General features: G+C 38.4%; 1 protein-coding gene across 3 annotated transcripts in view; it reads right to left on the minus strand.

Moving 5' to 3' along the window:
• adamts10 (ADAM metallopeptidase with thrombospondin type 1 motif, 10) overlaps nucleotides 1-18,105 on the minus strand; it is a 76,540-nt gene that overhangs the window by 26,409 nt on the left and 32,026 nt on the right. For all 3 annotated transcript variants that reach the window (XM_022670212.2, XM_049485941.1, XM_049485940.1), the window contains exons 7-13: nucleotides 15,398-15,543; nucleotides 12,434-12,477; nucleotides 10,557-10,662; nucleotides 6,342-6,488; nucleotides 4,498-4,639; nucleotides 2,169-2,276; nucleotides 809-954 (exon numbers count right to left, since the gene is read on the minus strand). In XM_022670212.2, coding sequence (XP_022525933.2) covers nucleotides 809-954; nucleotides 2,169-2,276; nucleotides 4,498-4,639; nucleotides 6,342-6,488; nucleotides 10,557-10,662; nucleotides 12,434-12,477; nucleotides 15,398-15,543 — 839 coding nt within the window. The remainder of the gene's footprint in view (nucleotides 1-808; nucleotides 955-2,168; nucleotides 2,277-4,497; nucleotides 4,640-6,341; nucleotides 6,489-10,556; nucleotides 10,663-12,433; nucleotides 12,478-15,397; nucleotides 15,544-18,105) is intronic.

An 18,105-nucleotide genomic window follows, 5' to 3' on the forward strand; every position in this document is an offset into this window, starting at 1 on the left:
AACATATGCTCACTTTGTTTTGTTTCAAAATGCCATATTTATTCTATTTGATTTTATTTCTACTAGATTTAGGCCTGCCTGTCATGATAAAAAATTACATGAATGATAAATCGTACAATATATGGAGAAATGTTTGCTGAACTTGGCCAAAATATCAGCTTTTTAAAAAAAACAGCAGTTTTATTTTATTTAATATTATTACTGTAGCATACTCTATTATGTTGTGGGTAAAACTGATGGGGGGAGTTGCCAATGCTTTTTGTCCACTGGGGGTTGCCGTAGTGTTGAGGCACGGTTGTTTTGGGAGTAGAGAGAGAGCGCCTGCACTCTTGTCTCGGTTGTTTCTCTTTAATTCCTCTGAAGTAACACCGCTCAGTTACATTACTGTTAATATATTTTATAACTGTAGTATTTTAATGTTTTTTTTTCTGGTGCGCACCATCTGTATTAGCTTTTCTTGCTTTATTCTCCCACTTCTCACCGCCTGCTTCACCTGTGTGGCTCCGCCCTCTCGTATCTGCAGAGACCTGATTGGAAAAGGAGAGCGTTTGGTGATCTTACAGCACACGTGATTGGTCAGAAAGTTTACTGCACTGTAAAGCATGTAAACCATAAAGACAATAAACGCTCCGCCGCTTTAAATGAACACGGTCAGAATTAAAACCTTCTCAGTAGTTTATCGGTTTGGGTCCGGATTGGACAATTTCTGGGTCCGGACCCGGACCGCGGTCCGCCTATTAGTGACCCCTGATATACAGTATGCACCTGTAGGTAAACATATAAAAATGCTATCTCTATTATTCCCCACCTAGGGCTGTCACAGTGGCGAATGGATGAAGAAACTCCGCCCCCACACGTCCGGCTGCAGTCCTCCCACGGTGACCACGTACCCCACTGGCCGTCCACTCCCTCAGGACGAGTCCCATAAGGAACACACACTCGCTTATAGCACCACTGCATAGAGACACAGAGGGGATAGACTGATTTCAGCTTTATTACTGAATCAACATTCAAACTATTAAAATATTAAAATAAACATATAATAATAATCTGATAATCTTGGGAACACTTTACTTGTAGGCCAGTAGAAATAAGGCATTATGACACCTACATAAGGGCTTTATGACAACTGAAAAAAAACATACCTAAACAGTTACAGTAAAAAAAAATGCTGATTCTGAAAAGAAGAGCAGCATCATAAGTCCGAAAGGCTTTTTATGTCAACCCTGATGTCTATAGTAATATGTGAAATAAGTACAATGTCAAGTGACATTAGTACACTATGTCATGTTATTTTTGTAACACATCTAAAAAAAATTACGACTATTAAACCACAAAATTGGTGAGGTCATACATCAAACAAAAAATATATATATAGAATACATACACTGGCTTAGAAAAGTATCATAACCCTTACATTTTTTACATGTTGTCACCTTACAACCACAAATGTGTTTTACTGAGATTTTAACTGATATACCAACAGAAAGTAGCACATAATTGTACTTAAAAATATGAATAAATGAATAAAAATAAAGTAAAATCCAATGCAATCAACAGCTTTCACAAGTTAATTTTCACTTAATTACTTAATAGGGCCAAGCTCTGTAAAATTTAGTCTTAGTCTTAGTACAAATACAGCCAAGAGGCCCATGGTCACTCTGGAGAAGCTGCAGAAATCCACAGCTAAGGTGGGAGAATCTGTCTACCTTTATGGACGAGTGGCAAGAAGAAAACCATTGTAAAAAAAAAAAAAAAAAAAAATTTCCACAAAACATGTAGGGGATATAGCAAAAATGAGGTTTGCCTGTTAATTTTTTTGGCCTTAATGCAATGCCATAAATGTGTGGCAGAAAAGTAACACTGCTCATCACCCAAAACACACCGTCCTCACTGTGAAACATGGTGGTGGCAGCACTGTGGTGTGGGGATTCCACTTCACAATCATGTGGTACTTTGTGTTGGTCTATCACTTAAAATCTCAATGAAATACATTTTACATCAGGTTTGTGGTTATAAGGTGACAAAACGTGAAACAGTTCAAGGGGTATGAATACTGTGAATATTGCAATAAATTAGTATTAAACTGTGCATAAATGTATTAGACCAATAGAAACTTCATAAAGCTGGATGTTGTCCCATTGCCCTCCCATTACACCTGTACTCACCCCTTTCTCTATGGTGCTGGTCTGGCAGATGGTGCCTTCAGCGGCCGGGATGCTGCTGGTTATACAGCGGTTACTCTTACTCATACACCACAGCTCACTGCACACCTCCTGCACACATACAACACATAAAATAAGATTTATACACTGAAATATACAACACACAGCACAACAAAAATATTGGGACACATTTTTATTATCTAATTTTCTTCTGAAATCAAGGAGTTTTCAATAAGCTATTGGCAGTACTTCCCAACAGGGACTACACTGAAAAAAACGTAGAAGTAAAAAGAATGTATTACATGCCATCCATGTGTTGAGACAGTGTAAAATGTGTGTTTTAACTAAAAATATTTAAATTTCAGGAATTATAATATATTATGTATCATACATGATTTGAGTAATACTGTATGAATTAAGTAATTGTAATTAGGTAATACTGTATGTAGAAATGAAGTACTAAGTAGTTTACTGAAAGAAAGGATTGACTGAAGTTCAGTTCACTTATTTACTCTATGTAACATTTCAGTCTTGAAAGCGAGTTCAAGTTACTTAAATTTATCTGAAATTAAATGTACTTAAAAAACACAAATGCAGAAAGTTGCGAAACTTTTTTAAAGTAAATTTTACTCATCATTTTGTGTGCATTTTCAAGTGTGTGCATTTGCACATCTGTCATTGCAATGTGGTGAATTGGAACAGGGTAAAAGATACAGGTACAGAACTACAGTATGTAATTATAGAACTACAACATGAACTATAAGATCAGTGAATATAGAAATTGAAAACAAAAGTGTAATGGGTTTAGAAACAATATATCGTAATATCGTGCACCCCTGTCAGAACAGCATCCTACATTAGAACTCTAACAAACCCTGCAATCCTCACTCAACATCTGTAACACCTGGAAGTGACTGACGAGAAATTACAGACACATATTCCACTCTCTTACTGGACAAACTCATCGCAGGACAGTTACTGTCTCAACCCTTCTCATGTCCCAGTCCAGATGTTCTTCTACTGGCATGTCATAAAACACATGATACACATAAAGCCCTGCTCAATAAAGACAGCTATAGAAGTCTTTAAAGATTCCCAGCAGCTGGGCCAAAGCTCTGAGGTCCACAGCAATCCAGCAGAAGGTAGAGGAGGTCAGCTGCGGTCGGCGCAGGGAGGCCGCAGGTTTTCTTTTTTTAAAACGCTGCGGGCAGGAAGCCCGAAATCAGCAGACGGAGAGAGCAGCGAGGGGGTGGAATGCTACAGCTGGAGAAGAAAAAAGGTAGAACAGCCATCTGGTCCAGATATGGGAGAAGGAATAAAAAAAATAAAGAGAGACTGAGGGTAGAAGGAAGGGTAGAGAGAGAGAGATGGAGAGAGAGAGAGAGTTAAAGAGAGTGTTGAACGATTCACTGTAAGACTGTAAGAGAACAGAACAGAGGAGAACAGAGGTTTGAACCCAAAGCCCCTGCTAACCCAGAGCCAACATGTGTAGACGTCTTAATTAGGGCCGGGCAATACGGCCATAAAATAATATCACAATATTTCAGAGTGTTTCTGCAATTATTCTTGGTTTGACAATATAACAAAATGTGGCAATATGGTTAATTTTAAGAATATACTACTGCTACAACTTTAAAGTGTCACTTGGGCCAAACCAAGGACAGACAAATGCAGATACCAATAATAATAATTTAGTAACACATAGAAAAAGCTTACGGGGGTAGTCAGGGACAGGCAGGGTCACTATGAAAATGCCAATAATAAACAACATAACGTAGTGAGCAAACAAAACATGCGAAACATACATGGTGAATCCAAACAGAAAGAGAGCAAGGCAAAAAGGGGTAGTCTTAATTAAAATCAATAAATAAATAAATAGTTCGGTAATGTTAAACAAACTATAAAAATGGGAAGGCAAGAGAGCGGTAAAAAAACTCAAAAAGCAGTTAGTAACAAGGAAGAACGGTCAAAAGAAACGCTTAGAAGAAGAGCTAGAAAGCTGGATTTAATACCCAGCGAGGAAACAAATAAGGGGTATCTATACAAAGCAGTCCAGGTGTGAGCAATCAGAAGCTTGGTGAGTGTGAAGTGTGAACGCCATGACATCTTGGGATCAGGGAAGTCCAGTGAGTTAGCACACTAGGAAATAGAATCCTATCCGTACTGTGACGGTTCGCAAAGAATAAACATATCGTTACACCCCTACTAGTTATCTAAATAATAACCAGTATTCCTGTGTGTCGCCATTTTTCCCAGGACTTGTGTGTAGCAAACATGTTTAGCACATCAGCATGTGAGTGTAAGAGTGAAGAGAGTGGAGAGAGGTGAGTACCCCGTATTTACACTGGCGAGATTTCACTCCATGCTGGAAGCGGCACTGCTCGTCTGCATCGTACGCCTGCCCCGGGGCTGTGGTGGGGTACACAAACTCCTGCTTCGGAGGAACATTGTTCACACAGGATCCCATTCCAGAGCTGTAGAAAGCCATACACACAAACACACAGATATAATTTATTTAGATTTATATTCATTCTAAAAACTGGGGTGTCGGGTTGCTTTTCGCGGGAGTTCTTCGTCTTCTGGCCACGTCACACGTCTTTACGGACTTACGTCACACGTACAGCCTCTAAAAGAGGATCCGGCTCACTTTTACTGAACGCGAGCGGCTGGTGGAGCAATGGAGACTTCAGAAGAGGAAACTCAGAGCTCAGTAGCTCATTCACTCATAGTAAAAAACAAAGAAACGAAGGAGTAAAGTTTCTGACTGAGCGCTCTCTCTCCCTCTCTCCCTCTCTCTCTCTCTCTCTCTGACTGAACATAACCTGGAATCGAATTCACCCACTCCGAAAGGAGACCGCATCACACCCTCCCAGTTTAAAATGATTATTCCATTTCGTTTTAACGAAAACACAGAAGAGAGAACACATTACACCAGTTCTGGCATCATTACATTGGCTTACAGTACTATATTTTAGAATTGATTTTAAAGTACTGTTATTAGTTTTTAAGGCCTTAAATGGATTGGCACCATCATGTATTACAGATTGTCTGTCTCTTTATGTTCCCAGTCGTTCCTTAAGATCTAGCACCTCCAATCTTCTTAAAGTACCAAAAGTTAATAAGAAGAGAAGAGAAGTGGGGAAGCAGCTTTTTGTTTTTATGCTCCAAAGAAATGGAACAATTTACCACTTGAGATCAGACAAGCATCATCAGTAAACAGTTTTAAAAAGCAACTTAAGACATATTTCTTTAAACTTTGTTTTAATAATGAATCCATTTGTTTTATGTTTTAACTGTTTTATTTCACAGTCACAATCTTTTGTCATTTTTATTTTATTATTATTTTTTTTTGTCCTTTAACAGTTTTATAATTTTTATTTTATATTATTTTGTTTTCTATTACATCTTATCTGAATGTACCTTTTTATTTTTAATTTTACTGTTTTTTCCTTTTCCCTTTTTCATTTTTTATTAGTGTTTTGATTGCCTTTTTCTATGTACAGCACTTTGAGATGCATTTAAGTGTATGAAAGGTGCTATATAAATAAAGTTTATTATTATTATTATTATTATTATTATTATTATTATTATTATTATTATTATTCCATATGCTCGATGCAATTACCCATTCTTACCAGAGTGGGCCCTAAATCCCAAAACTCCCAAAAAATGAGAAATGTCTAGTAAAATATTATTTACTATTTGTTGGAAGGACTCAGCTGTATTATCCAAAATAACTTTTGAGGAGATAGGAATAGGAATACTTAAATTAAATTAAATTAATTAAAGAAGTCTTGATTTCAGCAATTTCAACTAAATTTCACCTTAATTTATGACCATTTCTATGGGTCTATTCATTATGAAAGGTTTATATATATATATTAATCAATAGCTTTGTTATGTAAAAGATTCAACAGCATCAATATTGATCTCTTATGGAATTTTTAATGCACAGAAAAATACAATAATAGCACAGTTATATACTGTAGTTCTGGACTAATACAGCCGCTCAGTTAGGAACGTTACTGTAATGCTCAGCTTGATCACGGTTTTAAAAGCCTAATAAAAAACGTTCATAAAAAAGCAGGGTTTTTATATATTTTACGCTAAATAGCTGCTGGGTACGTTTATGTACTGCGCTGTGACTCATTTCCGAAAGGGAACATAAACCCTCACTTCAGGAAGTTTGTGATGTAATCGCGGCTGCAGGCCGACCAGACGAAGGGGTTGGTCTTCATGGTGATGTGGGCGGCCATGAGCTTGGCTGTCTCCTGGCTTCGCGCTCCGCACGCGTTCCCGACTCCGTCATGGTTCATACCGAACCTGGGGAGGGAAAAAAGAGAGCAGAGAGAGAGAGAAAGAGAGAGGGAGAGAAGGACGGGGTGATTGAGGTTGTGAACGAACGGATAAATGGGTGGATATGTGCAAAATATTTATTAAAATTCAATTTTAAACTTTGTTTAAAGATTGTTTCGCTAACACTTCCAGTAAATGCTATATTCAGAATGCATTGTGAAGGCATTTGTAATTAATTACTACATTTAACTGGGGGTAGCAATTAAGTTTGGATGCGGGACAGATATTTTACAAGTGATTACATGGTGGGCCACAAAAATAAAATTCTGTTTTGGAAAATGAAGTGCAATGGGATAGAGCGCTACGGACTAGTAGCTCTCCAGCCCAGAGGGTTGTTGAACCCAATTGCAGAACAGTTGAAGAAAGAAAAAAAAAATTAATAAACACATTGCTCCTCACACGGGATCGAACCCATGTCGTTAGGGTCGCAGTCCAATACACTACCGCTGCCCCGGCTAGTGAATTGGGACACGACCGGGGAAAACAATGCCCTTATAAGGAGATAGGGAGCCCAAGAACCGTTGGAAAAACGAGAACGGGCAGGAACTAAAGTCACGCTGAGCACGAAAGAGAGAGAGACAGGGGAGGCATGTAAACAAAAGCTCACCATAGAAGCATTTTATTTATTTATTTTTTCATTATCGTTCATTATATTTCAATCAACCTCATGGGCAAGATGTTTCATGCTTGCCTATTGCCAACCCCTGGCATATAGCATACATAACCGTCATGACCAGCTTGTATAATAAATTGTATAAGTACTTATAGCAAATAAAGTAAACAGTTTATAAAGTACAAATATGCCTCTTCATAAAAATTAAGACATTAAATCAAGTGGTTTAATGCTAAAGCGCTGCCACTATGTTTGAGAGACCACTGGTTCAAATCCAGGTCATGCAGCTTGCAATAAGCTGCCAGAGCCCTTAAAGAGAACAACTGGCTTTTGCTCTCTCTGTCTCTCTGGGTGGGTTGACGGCACTCTTGGGCTACTTGGGTTGTGCAGCAGGACAATGATCCAAAGCAGAGTCTACAAAACAAGTCTACCTCTGATTGGTTAAAAAAAAAAAAAAAAAAAATGAAGGTTTTGGAGTGTGCTAGTCAAAGTCTGATAGGTGGTTTAAGCCCGAAAACCCTCTAATGTTGCTCAATTAAAACAATTCTGTAAAGAAGAGTGGAACGAAATTCCTCCACAGAGATGTTAAAAACTTGTTGCCAGTTATTGGTAAATAATGATAATGATTGCAGTTGTTGCAGTTTTTAGCTTTAGGGGGCAAATACTTTTTCCACAAGGCTAGATTTGGATTATTTTGGTGGGTTTTTTTTCATAATAAATAGTTTTTTTTATATTTACTCAGGATATCTTTGTCTAATAATGATTATATAAAAAATATCAGTATGACAAAAAAAGCAAAAACAAAAGAAAAATCTGTAGGGGCAAATACTTTTTACACAAGGCTAGATTTGGATTATTTTGGTGTTTTTTTATAATAAATAGTTTTTTTTTTATATTTACTCAGGATATCTTTGTCTGATAATGATTATATAAACACATATCAGTGTGGCAATAAAGCTAAAACAAAAGAAAAATCTGTAGGGGGCAAATACTTTTTACACAAGGCTAGATTTGGATTATTTTGGGGTTTTTTTTAAATACATGCTTTTATATTTACTCAGGATATCTTTGTCTGATAATGATTATATAAACAAATATCAGTATGACAAAAAAAAAAAAAATAAAATAAAACTGTAGGGGGCAAATACTTTTTACACAAGGCTAGATTTAGATAATTTGGGTTTTTTTTCTTAATAAATGCTTTTAATATTTCTTCAGGATATCTTTGTCTGATAATGATTATATAAAAAATGTCAGTATGACAAAAAAAAAGCAAAAACAAAAGAAAAATCTGTAGGGGGCAAATACATTTTACACGAGGCTAGATTTGGATTATCTCAGTGTTTTTTTTTTTCTTAATAAATGCTTTTTATATTTACTCAGGTTATTTTTGTCTTATAATAAAAAATATATCAGTATGACAAAAAAAGCAAAAACAAAAGAAAAATCTGTAGGGGGCAAATACTTTTTACACAAGGCTAGATTTGGATTCTTTTTTTTTATATAATAATAAAAATATAAGTATGACAAAAAAGCAACAAAAAGCAACAAAAGAAAAATCTGTACGGGGTGGCAAATACTTTTTAACTCCACTGTTCTCTCTACAGTAACTCTCTTGTGTAATCCTACACCCATATTCCCTCTTGTCTAGACAGTTCCCAGGAACACCAGTTCTGAAGCTACCTGGCTGCTGCATTATGAGCAGCTCGCTAATGACTTTTCCACCTGCCGGAGCTCCGAGCGCAGCCGGGCTAACGGCTCTCTCCATTACCCTGCACAAACACAGCGCAGATCTCCTGCCTGATAGCACACTGTGCTCCTCCACAATCAAAACAGCACAAACGCACTGGATCTGGCTTTCATTTGAAGGTCTGCAGAAAACCATCCATGTGTGAGTGCATGTGTGTGTGTGTGTGTATAGGGGCGAGTTCGGCATCAGCCAGGCGTGGCGTGGCGTACTCTAAAGACGTTCTGTACGTTTGTCTGCAGACCAGAACCAAAGGAATGCAAGGCCACCAAAAAAGCAGAGGGTTGAAATACAGGAAAGAGGCACCGGAAAACGTGCCCACAGCCTGGCCTACAGGCATTCTTACACCATACACATGGCGCGTCACGAAGAGTCGCTTATTGCTATCTTAGACCCCATCAACAGTTCATTTTCACACCTTGCACCTTAATACTGTTTAAATAGCAACGGTAATTATAAATATATCTATGCCAACGGTAAATACAGGTGTGCCACTGACTGATTAGAATCATGAAACATGCTGAATCAATCATCAGACTAATCATCGTTGCTATCTTGCTATCTTGGCAAATGCCAATCTGCCAAAGTCAGAGCACATCCGGCTCTTAAAGGAAATGGCAAGTGAAACACTTATTGTTTTGCACATTCACATTGCGCCCAAAACAAACCCATCCATGAATAATTAAGATAATGAGTCCATGCCTTTTGTGCATTTCAAACCACACATATCGTACTTTTCCTGTGGTTATGAAAGCAAAGACACGCTGACATGCCCTAAACCAAGCTGAGTGGTGCACAGTTGACGGCTTGCCTATTTGACGATTGCTGAAATAGGGCCCTATGTGTCTGTAATACAGCGTTTATGTGCAAAACACAAAACTGATAAAGCAAGTTTAATCACTGATAAAGAACTTTAAGAAGCAACAATTTGAGGACATGTTGAGGTTTTTGTTAAGAATGCATTTAAGTAAAAGTAAAAGTAATGCCATACTTTATTGATAGAATTCCGAGGCCACTGACGTTTAATACAAGGCACTGAAAACTTTAAAGTGCACATGTACCTTTTATACCAAAATTAAATCAACTGATGAGCATAAACCAATAGGTAGAAAAGCGGAACGGATTGCAGAATTAATTAGGTGGAAATGCTTGAAATCCAGCTGTTGCTAAAAATATTTATAATCTATAATATTCATGCACTTCCACAAAATGTGGAGCTACTTAATGGAGCTTGTAAATGGTATTAAATATTAATCTTTTTGTATTTGTTTGTAAATTGGTATTAAATAGTGATTTTAGTCTTTGCATGCGTGATCTATGCCCCTATCGCTAGCATTGTAAGCCTGTTGGGAGCATCAGCTAAAAGTGCTGTATTTCAGAATGCTAATGGTGAAAAGAGGTGGGACTTTTAATAAAAGTGCATACTCGTTATCAGGTTTCACTACAGCCCAAGTCCATTTCACACTGGATTTTTCCTTTAACAGAGTGTAGGTGCACACACTGTCCACAACTTCTTTAATTCAGAACAGAGTGAAGAGTTGGGAGTTTAGAGGAGCTGAGATGAAGAATAGAGAGAAAAAGAGACAGAGAGAGAGACAGAGAGAGAGAGACAGAGAGAGAGAGAGAGAAAAGAAAAAAGGAAGGAAAGAAAACACTAGTGAGACAGTAGACTCACGTGTGTCCGATCTCATGAGCGATGGTGAACGCCGTGGCCAGCCCAATATCTTCATTTATACTGCAGCTTCTCTCTGGCTCACACATTCCACCAACCGGGGCCAGACCTGATACACACACACACACACACACACACACTAAACTACTGTTCTAAAGAAGTGCAGTACTACATTATCTCACCAGCGTATTTAAAATGTGCCTAAGACTAAGCCACATATAATTAGTGTATTAGTAAAAATAAACACTATATGAACAAAATAAAAAGTATGGAGGCACCTACTTGTTCAATGTGTCTACCAAAAACAATAAAACTATAACGTTAATTAACTACTACTACAATTAAACTACTGTCCTTTATACAGCTCTGGAAAAAAAAAAAGAGTCCATTTAAAAATGATGAGTTTCTTTGATTTTACCCAATTGAAACCCTCTACCAAGCTGAACTGCTTGAATTTTTGCACCAGGAGTAAAGCAGCATAAAGTTATCCAAAAGCAGTGTGTAAGACTGGTGGAGGAGAACATGATGCCAAGATGCATAAAAACTGTGATTAAAAACCACAAGGGTTATTCCACCAAATGCTGATTTCTGAACTCTTAAAACTTCTTGTTTTATCTTGTTCTCTTTATATTATTTAAGGTCTGAAAGCTCTGCAATCTTTTTTTTAGCCTTCTTTTATTTTTTTTGCAAATAAATGCTCTGACCGTAGTTTATAGAATAAAACAACAATGTTCAGTTTACTCAAACAAATACCTATAATTAGCAAATTCAGAGAAACTGATTCAGAAACTGAAGTGGTCTCTTATTTTTTTTACAGAGCTGTATGTGTATTAGCCCATACAAGAAGTAGATATACTGTAACTGATATGGAACAGGTCATACACTACCGCTAACTCTAGAATTAGCTTTGTTATGGACAGAAAAGAGGGGATGAGTAGGTTGTTATTGTAATGCCAAACATTCACACAAAGCAATCCAGACTGTTCTCATACAGAGTTCCCCAATGGTGGAACAAACTACCTTCCACTACCAGATCAGGAGAATCTCTCGCTATCTTTAATAAACTCCTGAAGACAGAGCTCTTCAAAGAGCACCTACTCTCCTAACACCTCTAACTAACTACCTTCTACTACCAGATCAGGAGAATCTCTCACTATCTTTAATAAACTCCTGAAGACAGAGCTCTTCAAAGAGCACTTACTCTCCTAACACCTCTAACTAACTACCTTCTACTACCAGATCAGGAGAATCTCTCGCTATCTTTAATAATAAACTCCTGAAGACTGAGCTCTTCAAAGAGCACTTACTCTCCTAACACCTCTAACACACTAACTACCTTCTACTACCAGATCAGGAGAATCTCTCACTATCTTTAATAAACTCCTGAAGACAGAGCTCTTCAAAGAGCACTTACTCTCTTAACACCTCTAACACACTAACTACTTCTAACCTCATTTCCTTCTTCCCCTCCTTCACTCCTCTATCCTATTACTCCCCTTTGACCTCCTTTTATCCCTATCCAAAGATGTTTTACCTTTAAACTTATTTTACATTGTACTTGACTATTGTAAGTCGCTTTGGACAAAAGCGTCTGCCAAATGTAATGTAATGTAATGTAATGTAATGTAATGACACCTGCTACATCATTTTTAAAGAGCCATTAAATCTTAAACAATATTTTTTTCCATTAATAGCTGAAATGTGTTCCTTTGAAGTAATGAAACATATCAGTCCTGCTTGAATTTTATACAAATATTCCAACCTTTTTCTGCCTTTGCAGCGCCCACACAGGTTCAACTGTGCTAAAGGCGTGGATGATGAACATCACAATATGCAGATCAGGCAATCAATAATACCACCCCACCCCCACTGAATCTTACCCAGGGTTCCACAGGGCTTGTTCTTGTAGATGCAGATGTCGTATCTACAACACAACAAAGGAAAATATGACTAGTGCATAAGAAGAAAAAAACAAATAAACCATATTCACTATACTTGTGTTCAACACAGGTTGAATGTGGCCTTTATTTTTAACACATTCGTGCACTGACACACACTTTCAAACTAGTGAACACACACACACACACACACACACGCACACACACTGATCATCGGACGTTCTCATTTGTAAATACACGGATTTATATGACATCAAATACATAATAAATGCAAAACAGTGTTTACCAAGAAAATCTTACAGCACTTCATGCTTCCCTCTGCTGACAACTTTTATGGAGATGCGGATTTCATTTTCCAGCAGGACTTGGCACACTGCCCACACTGCCAAAAGTACCAATTGGTCTTATATTATATTATATATTGGGTTTTCATTGGCTTTAAGTCATAATCATCAAGAATAAAATAAATAAACGGCAAAAATAGATCACTCTGTTTGTAATACATCTATATATGTATTATATACACCTACAAATAACAAAATCAGAGAAAGTGATTCAGAAATTAAAGTGGTCTCATTTTTTTTTTTTTTTATTTAAAGAGATGTATATAGGACATATAGGATATGGGCCCTTTAATATAGTGACCTGCACTGTCCTGACGCTCATCTCGGAGACAGGACAATAACAGGAAGCAGAGAATGCACTCTCACAGAGACACTTTCACATTCTTTAGATAACACACACACACACACACACACACATACACACACAGTGTAATAAACCCTCACTGTGTGTTTTAGAGCTGTTAAAGAGTTAAAGTGACCGGGCTGTTCTACACTGCTTGTTGTCCTAAATGACCCCGTCTCAGATTCTTCAGTGTTTCCGTAGGCCTGGCTAAGCGCAACAAGATTTCAGACAGCTGTGCTGGTATGCATGTGTCAGTGTGTGTGTGTGTGTGTGTGTGTGTTGCTCCAGAGCATTTTCCTGCCAAACACAAGGTTGAGATAAACAGACTTAAACACACTTTTGGCCTAAACTGAGGCATGTAAGAGGCTGGAGATGCAGTAAATCAGTCCGAGCGCAGAGCGGGGAATTTTTGCTCTGAAAGCTCTCGACTCTCTGGTGACTGGGCTTTAAACCAGCAGAGCTCAGGCCCTCATCATTCAACCCATTGATAATTAGTTTCAAACTGACTTTTATTATAGAAAAGGTTTTTTTTTTTTTTGCATTTTAGTCAAACCAACATTTCAAATTAGACATGAATAAATACAAAAAAAGCCATTTTTAAATGGTAATATGGTAATTTATAATGCATGGATCATTGTCCTGCTGCACAACCCAAGTAAGCCTAAGCCTAAGCTTGAGGTCACAAACAGATGGCTAGATCATAGACTGTGTATAGCTGGACAGAGCATCGTGTCTCAAAAGTGAAGCCACCACAGGTCAGGCGCCCCCTGCTGTTCGGTTGCAGAAAGCTGTGTAACCCAACCAATCCCCATAGGTTTCAATAACAGGCAAAACAGACAACTTTTCAATCACGTTTTTTTTTCTAATATACTGTAATTCTACCTCCATTATTTAAATGCAGCAGCTAGTGTAACCTCTGCTTATATTGTCAAATTTTTATATCCCCACAGAATTAGTTTTTTAAAACGCTATTCACTTCTATTCAAAAAAAGTGTGGTTATTGTAAAAGGGCTGGTTATGGGCGGGACCAATAACAGACCGTCAGCTCCGCTCTGCTCGGATATGCAGCCTGTGACCTCGAGGCAGCTCTCAGGGGCGGGGTTATTTAAATGAGTAGGCTGTCTCTCCACAGTCTTTCTCTCTTCTCTTGTCTCTACTGCGCTCTACAGACTCGGGTTTCAGGATCGCCAACATGGAGGAAGATTTTGGCTTCATTTTTATTGAATGAATGGGAACAGCGACACAGCGTCCATCTTTTTTACAGTCTCTGGTCCAGACAATCTCCTTTAGGATTGTCTGGTAAACAGCAGAACTCCTGGTTCCACCTATTAAAACAAGTTGTCCAGTCCCTGAAAGTTCTTTCTCTGGAATTATATGTTAGTTTTAATGCCAGATAATATAGGACACACCTTCCAAAAAGTTAGTTCACTTTTGTTACGCCAGTCCAAAGAATATTTACCCAAAATTCAGGAAAGTTCAAAGTTCAAGATGTTTTTTTTTTTTTCGCAAATGTGACACCATTTCCTATGGACACCATTTGGTCCAATCTTTTTCTTATTATTAAATCATTAACACTGACCTTAACTGAGGTGAGTGAGACCTGCAATTCTTTAAATGTTGTTCTGTGTTCTTTTGCGACCTCCTAGATGAGTTGTCCATGCCCTTTTGGAGTAATTTCAGCAGGTAATATTGGAGTAATTTGTGGGGGGCAAACACATTTCTTTCAAAAAGGGCGAGATTGGTTTGGGTATTTTTTTTTCTTCAATAAAAAAATTAACTCAATGAAAGTTAGTTCACTTTTGTTACGTCAGTTCAAAGAATATTTACCCAAAATTCAGGAAAGTCCAAAGTTCAAGATGTATTTTTTTTTTTCGCAAATGTGACACCATTTCCTATGGACACCATTTTGGTCCACTCTCTTTCTTATTATTGAATCATTAACACTGACATTAACTGAGGCAAGTGAGACCTGCAATTCTTTAAATGTTGTTCTGTGTTCTTTTGTGACCTCCTAGATGGGTTGTCCATGCCCTTTTGGAGTAATTTCAGTAGGTAATTTTGGAGTCATTTTTGGGGGGTTTCGAAAAGGGCTAGATTGGTTTGGATATTTTTTACTTTTCTTTAAGAAATGAAATCACAATTTAAAAAGTGCTTGTTATACTTACTCAGGTTACATTTGTCTGATATTAAAGTTTGTTTGATAATCTGAAAAATGTAAGTATGACAAAAATGCAAAAATAAAAAAACAAAAGCACGAACCTTGTGATGAGAACTGCCGTGTCATGGTGAGCGATGCCGTTTTCAGGGATGGCGTTTCCATGGCTGCTCCGGTGCTGGATGGATTTCTGCCACTTGCAGAAACTGTCTAAGGACTTCCCCGCGTGGTGGTTTATTTCCAGACTGGGCTGCCAATCAGAGAACAGAATCACAAAGTGAGAACAGGAAGCTCAGATATCTTATATTATTATTAGATTAAATATGAATACCAGATTTTACAAAAAAGCTGTTTACACTGTATTCATACACATGGGTCTGCAGTCTGCAGGTTCATTATAGGTTTTAGCCTATGGAATGACTTCAATGCCCATTGTTGTATAAGTTGTGAGGTGGTATCTTGTGTGAGAGCTGATGGTGGGTGCAGATGGATGATGGACATTTCATTTCTGAAGTTTCTGAAGCAGGTGTTTAGCATTCTTCAACCCTTTACCTCTGACTCTGTCTCTCTCTACCTTTTTTGAATTTGCCCACTTTCTTTCCCTTTCTTTCTCTCTCTCTCTCTCTCTCTCTCTCTCTCTCTCTCTCTTTGCCCCAATTCTCTCCGTATCTTTCTACCTCTCTCTGTCGCATTTTCTCTCTCACGCTCTCACACACAATCTCCCTCCTCTGTTTCCCTCTGTCTCTCTCTCTCTCTCTCTCTCTCTCTCTCTCTCTATTTTTTACTTTCTCTTTCTCTTTCTATCTATCTTTTTGCCCTCTCCACTCTCACTCTCCTCTTCTTTCTACCTGTCTCTGTCCTACTGTCCTACTCTTTCTGTCTCTCTTTCTCTCTCTGTTGCTCTCTCTTTCTATTTCTCTCTTTTTCCCACTTTCTCTCTTCTCTCTCTCTCTCTGTGTCTTTCTTTCTCTCTCTGTTGCTCTCTCTTTCTATTTCTCTTCTTGTCCCACTTTCTCTCTCTCTCTTTCTATTTCTCTCTTGATCCCACTTTCTCTCTTCTCTCTCTCTCTTTCTATTTCTCTCTTGATCCCACTTTCTCTCTTCTCTCTCTCTCTTTCTCTCTCTTTCTATTTCTCTCTTTGTCCCACTTTCTCTCTTCTCTCTCTCTCTCTTTCTCTGTCTCCCTTTCTCTCTCTGTTGCTTACTCTCTTTGTCCCACTTTCTCTCTCTCTCTCTCTCTCTCTGTATGTCTCTCTCTCTTTCTACCCTTTTCGGTTCCCCACTTTCTCTTTCTCCCTCTTTCTATTTCTCTTCTTGTCCCACTTTCTCTCTCTCTCTTTCTATTTCTCTCTTTGTCCCACTTTCTCTTCTCTCTCTCTCTCTCACATTTTCTGTGTCTCCCTTTCTCTCTCTGCTGTTCTCTCTCTTTCTATTTCTCTCTTTGTCCCACTTTCTCTCTTCTCTCTCTCTCTCTGTATTGCTCTCTCTCTTTCTACCCTTTTCTGTTCCCTACTTTCTCTTTCTCCCTCTTTCTATTTCTGACCACCCCTACCCTAACTCTCTCTCTATCTTCTCTTATTTCTAATTCTCTCTGTCCTACTTTCTCTCTCTCTCTCTCTCTCTCTCTCTCTCTCTCTCTCTCTCTCTCTCTTTCTCTCTCTCTTTCTCTTAGTTTCTTTGCCGGCCGCAGTTCGGTCACACTCGTAACCCAGGAATGCACACACTGACATAACCCATAATCATCTCTACCCATAATGCCCTGCTCAGTGGCCCTGCACTCTGGGTTTCCTTACTGAGCGAGACTGTGTGTGTGTGTGTATGTGTGTGTGTGTGTGTATATGTGTGTGTGTGTGTGTGTGTGTATGTGTGGTGTTCCCATCTACAAACAGGCTACTTTTAGTCTCACCTCAACCACAGCGCACTGTGCTATAATAATAATAACATCCTGATCCAGAGGCATGACCTCAGCCTCACTGTTAATCAGGCCACAGCTCGAGTGTGTGTGTGTGTGTGGGGGGGGGGGGTATTTTTGGGATATATGTGTGTGATTTGGAATAATCAGTGTGTGATTACGGACACCCCCGTGGTCCTGCGGTCCCCCCGGTCGCCCCCGCTGTGGTATAAAGAGTTTGTTTAAAGCTCTGAACTCCAGCTGCTCGTTACTGAAACCCTGAGAGGCCAGAGCTGCCATTAACACTCCTACCAGGGTGGGCAATGGATACAGAGCGCATACACACTGACATGCCAAAAATCATGGGACAGCAGTATGTAAATCGATCATGAAGCATTAAGTCAGGGCACAGCTTTGAAATAACTACACCTGTGTAATTTGTGAGGTGCTATCTTGTTATCTTGTGGGTGAGACAGTGGACACTGGACAGTGTGCTCATGGTAAGGTGGAACAAGGCTTTGCGAGGCATAGAGGGCATTACAGCACACAGTGGACAGTGCAGTGGGATATACATATTGCATATCCCACATATATATCATATGCACAGCTCTTTAGATTCTGTAAAGCATGGCAAAAGTCATGGGACACAATTACAAATTAGTAATGAGTTAAGTCAAATCCTTACAGCAATGCTCCAAAATCTAGTAGAACGTCTTTCCTGGACAGTAGAAACAGGTACTTCAACAAAAACAGAATAAACTTTTGTTTAATTTCCTTGATTTTTCAAGAAATGCTAAATATGCAGGTGTCCCAATACTTTTGAACATATATTATGTATATCTACACTATATGTCCACAGGTTTTTTTTTTGAGTGAAATCAAGGGTATTAATAGTAATAGTAGTTTTCGTCCTTATTTGCT

This window comes from Astyanax mexicanus, chromosome 12 (genome assembly GCF_023375975.1).
Source record: "Astyanax mexicanus isolate ESR-SI-001 chromosome 12, AstMex3_surface, whole genome shotgun sequence".
In the NCBI taxonomy this organism is placed as follows: domain Eukaryota; kingdom Metazoa; phylum Chordata; class Actinopteri; order Characiformes; family Acestrorhamphidae; genus Astyanax; species Astyanax mexicanus.